Genomic DNA, 3,208 nt, shown 5'->3' with positions numbered 1-3,208 from the left:
AAAAAATAGTCAAAGAGTATGTGATCAATATCTTATCAATGAGAACCCAGAATTAACTAGCTAATGCCACATTCGATATATCTATATACGAACGAAGAAAATAATATATACTAAAAAAAACATTAATTCTAACATCTGGAAAAGAATAGCACGTACATTCGAGTAGAGAGATTCAATTTCATTCTGGAATAAGCAACTACTTTCCTCAAACATCACAAAGGTTGTTTCCCATCTATAGCAGAATTAACTTGATCTCCTAGATCATGACATGACACAAGCACCAAGCTGATTATATAACCATCAATTTCGTATTAATTTGATAACAAAACATCAAAATAATCATAAGCACAGCAAAATTAATAAATTCCAATACCTATCGGACACAATCTGAACTCACTACAAAAAAAGGTTTTTATTAGTGATATGAGACTTGATAGCTAATATTCGTGTCATAAAAATTAGTGACGTTTAAAAGTGTAACTAATAGTGATTAGCTAACTACATCATCAAATATCACTAATTTTTATGACACATATAATAGCTGCTAAACCTCGTATCACTAGTGGATTTTTTTTTTTGTTTTTGTTTTTTTGTTTTTTTTTTGTAGTGACTCGAGTAAATAACAATCTCAACATTTTTGTACAAAATGCTTGCTAGTTTTGAAAAGCAAATGGTTAACACTATTTGGAGACAGGGAGATTGCAGAATAGACAGAAATCATTAAAACAATTAATGTTAAGCTTAATTGCAACAGTAAATTAAGATACTAGAAACAACCATTGATTTGTATGTACAAATTCCACCTCAACTCAAGCTAGCTGTCGTCAGCTGCCGTATAAGCAAATCTTATCAAATTGTCCAGCCGCTCTTGTAGCTCAGGTAGATTAACGCTACTCGAATCATTAAGCTGAAAATATGAAATCAAATAAAACTTAATTAAAAAAGAAAAAGAAATCATATATATGTAGGAATCACGATAGCAAAAACCCTAAGAATTTCTACATACATATATGATATGATAGTCAAATCCATTTATGTAGAAAGAATATAGTAAACTGATTGTACGTAATATGAGGGTGATGTGGTAGAAACGCAGTGAACTACGTTGTGCTGTCTATAATTATCTTAATTTTTCATTCTTGAATTCAAATCTATGTAGAACCATTCAATAAGAAACGTGAATTCATTAACTACAACTAAACTAGTATATATGTAAATGCTATTGTATTTCATGATAGTGAAATCTACTATTGCAGAAAGAAAATAGACTAGTAGAATAAATTGATATTACCTCGATATGAATTGTTTGGAGGAAAGTTGAGGGTGCTGTGGTGGTAGAAACGCAGTGAACTACGTTGAGCTGTCTATCAAGCAAATATGCAAGCACCTTTGAAAGGGGGAAACTCTTGTTGCTGAGGCTATGAGTAATCAAGATCTCCATCCCATCTTTAAAAAGGTTTATCTTCACACAACGAGGAGTGGTTGGATCAGCAGAAGTGGTAATATTCCTCAATTTGTCTCTCCTTTTCTGCAGTTGTTCAATGTTCTTCTTCATATCGTTAACATAATTCACAACCTGGTGCATGTGATCAGATACAGCGCGCTTCCCCTAAATATATATCCATCACACCACAAAGATAATATTATCCCTCCTTGGAGCCAAAAAAAAAATGAATGAGAGAGACTGAAATTAATTCTCTTGTAGAAAATGAGGAAAAAGGAAGGAGTGAATTTTTTTTTTTATCCTTGCTTTTCTCGTGATGATTTACAATCATAGAGAACACGCCCTTATATTATATAAGCAGAGTTTTGCTGAATTTGGTCACCTTGACATATTGGAGGGGAAGAAGAGACCTGAGTGAAGCATAAAGGGCTGACATTTCTTGCCTTCTCTGCCTTTCAGTAAATCTATGAGCAGTCTTCTTAGAGTCTTGATTGTTCTCTTCAACTTGGCTGCTCGCCGACGACTTTTTCACAGTATTTTGATTGCCATCTGGAATGGGACAATCGGCAAGCAGATCTTCTAGCTCCAAAAATATGGAAGGATCCTCAGATACCCCATCGCTCGAAATAGGAAGCATTCTAGCTAGACCTTCTTTTTTCTTTCTTTCTCTGAGTGAAGAAATGTTGTGCTTATAAAAATACACAGAAGCAAGCAGCCTACCAAAGGAACAGTAAGTCTAGTATCCCCTCAAAATTAAACGAGGCCAGTAGTATATTACTCGTAGGAGTATTATGTAATTAAGTAGGTACAGTTGGTGTAAATTCACTTGTATTAGTGTGGTGTGGTGCTCAACCAAATTACTCCCTACATCTATGGAAATCGTAATCTCATTACTATACTTCCACGAAAATTGCAGTCTTTGTTTTTTTAAACTATTCTTTATATTTTAAACCCCATTCATACTTAAATACTCCCTCCGTCCCCAAAATAAGTTCCTCTTTGGGGACGGCACGGGTTTTAAGAAAAATGGTAAAATGTATTGATAGTGGAGAAAAATATATTATAATTAGTATTGGGAGTGGTGAAAAGGTGAAAAAGTGTTATAATTAGTATTGGGAGTGGTGAAAAAGTGAAAAGTAAGAATAAATAAAGTATTATTAGTGGTGGGGTAGTTGTCCAAAAATAGAAAAAAAGAAAGAGGAACTTATTTGGGGGACGTCCCAAAATGGAAAAAGAGGAACTTATTTCAGGGACGGAGGGAGTATTGGATAATATTATCCAATATTGAATAAGAAAAGATAAGAAAATTTTACCAATGATGAATAAGAAAAGATGAGAAAATATTATCATTTTCTCATATGTTTACTAAGGGTGCGTTCTCTTTGATTGTAAATTTATCATGGAAAAAAGAAGAATAAACAAAATTTCACCCTTCAAATCCTTCATTTCTTTTCCCACATTTCCTACCTAATCCTCACGCATTCCTCATTTACACTACAAAGAAGGGATAATATTATCACACATCCCTCCTTTGTAGTGTAAATGTGGAATGAGTAAGCGTCAAGTAAGAAATATGGGAAAAGAAAGGAAGGATTTAAAGGGTGAAATTTTGTTTATCCTTCATTTTCCCATGATAAATTTACAACCAAAGAGAACGCACCCTAAAGATAAAAAGATAAGAAAATGTTGGAAAATATTTTCACAACCCTACCTTACGATAATATTATCCAACATTGGAGAGAAAATGAGTAAAAATTGGCTGTC

At 33.3% G+C, this 3,208-nt stretch overlaps 1 protein-coding gene across 2 annotated transcripts; it reads right to left on the bottom strand.

Annotated features, from left to right (window-relative positions):
- Positions 1-699: 699 nt before the first annotated feature.
- On the bottom strand, positions 700-2,191 carry LOC131014505 (transcription factor bHLH120-like). 2 transcript variants are annotated; one of them, XM_057942497.1, is made up of 3 exons: positions 1,827-2,191; positions 1,292-1,609; positions 700-907 (listed from the first exon to the last, which is right to left on the bottom strand). In XM_057942497.1, exons 1-3 carry the CDS (start codon positions 2,079-2,081, stop codon positions 815-817), a joined length of 666 nt encoding a protein of 221 aa, XP_057798480.1. In that variant the 5' UTR covers positions 2,082-2,191; the 3' UTR covers positions 700-814. The 2 variants fall into 2 exon arrangements, with proteins under 2 accessions (XP_057798480.1, XP_057798481.1); XM_057942498.1 differs by having other exon boundaries at positions 1,292-1,528; positions 1,827-2,110.
- Positions 2,192-3,208: the final 1,017 nt, after the last annotated feature.

The sequence above is a fragment of the Salvia miltiorrhiza genome, chromosome 3 (genome assembly GCF_028751815.1).
Source record: "Salvia miltiorrhiza cultivar Shanhuang (shh) chromosome 3, IMPLAD_Smil_shh, whole genome shotgun sequence".
Lineage (NCBI taxonomy): Eukaryota > Viridiplantae > Streptophyta > Magnoliopsida > Lamiales > Lamiaceae > Salvia > Salvia miltiorrhiza.
This window is presented reverse-complemented; position numbering and strand designations above follow the sequence as displayed.

Coding starts and splice junctions, on each gene's coding strand:
- LOC131014505 (XM_057942497.1), bottom strand. CDS start 2,081: ATGCTTCCTATTTCGAGCGATGGGGTATCTGAGGATCCTTCCATATTT. Junction 1,610..1,826: donor TTCCCCTCCAATATGTCAAG/GTGACCAAATTC, acceptor ATATATATTTAG/GGGAAGCGCGCTGTATCTGA. Junction 908..1,291: donor TCCAAACAATTCATATCGAG/GTAATATCAATT, acceptor TCATATTTTCAG/CTTAATGATTCGAGTAGCGT.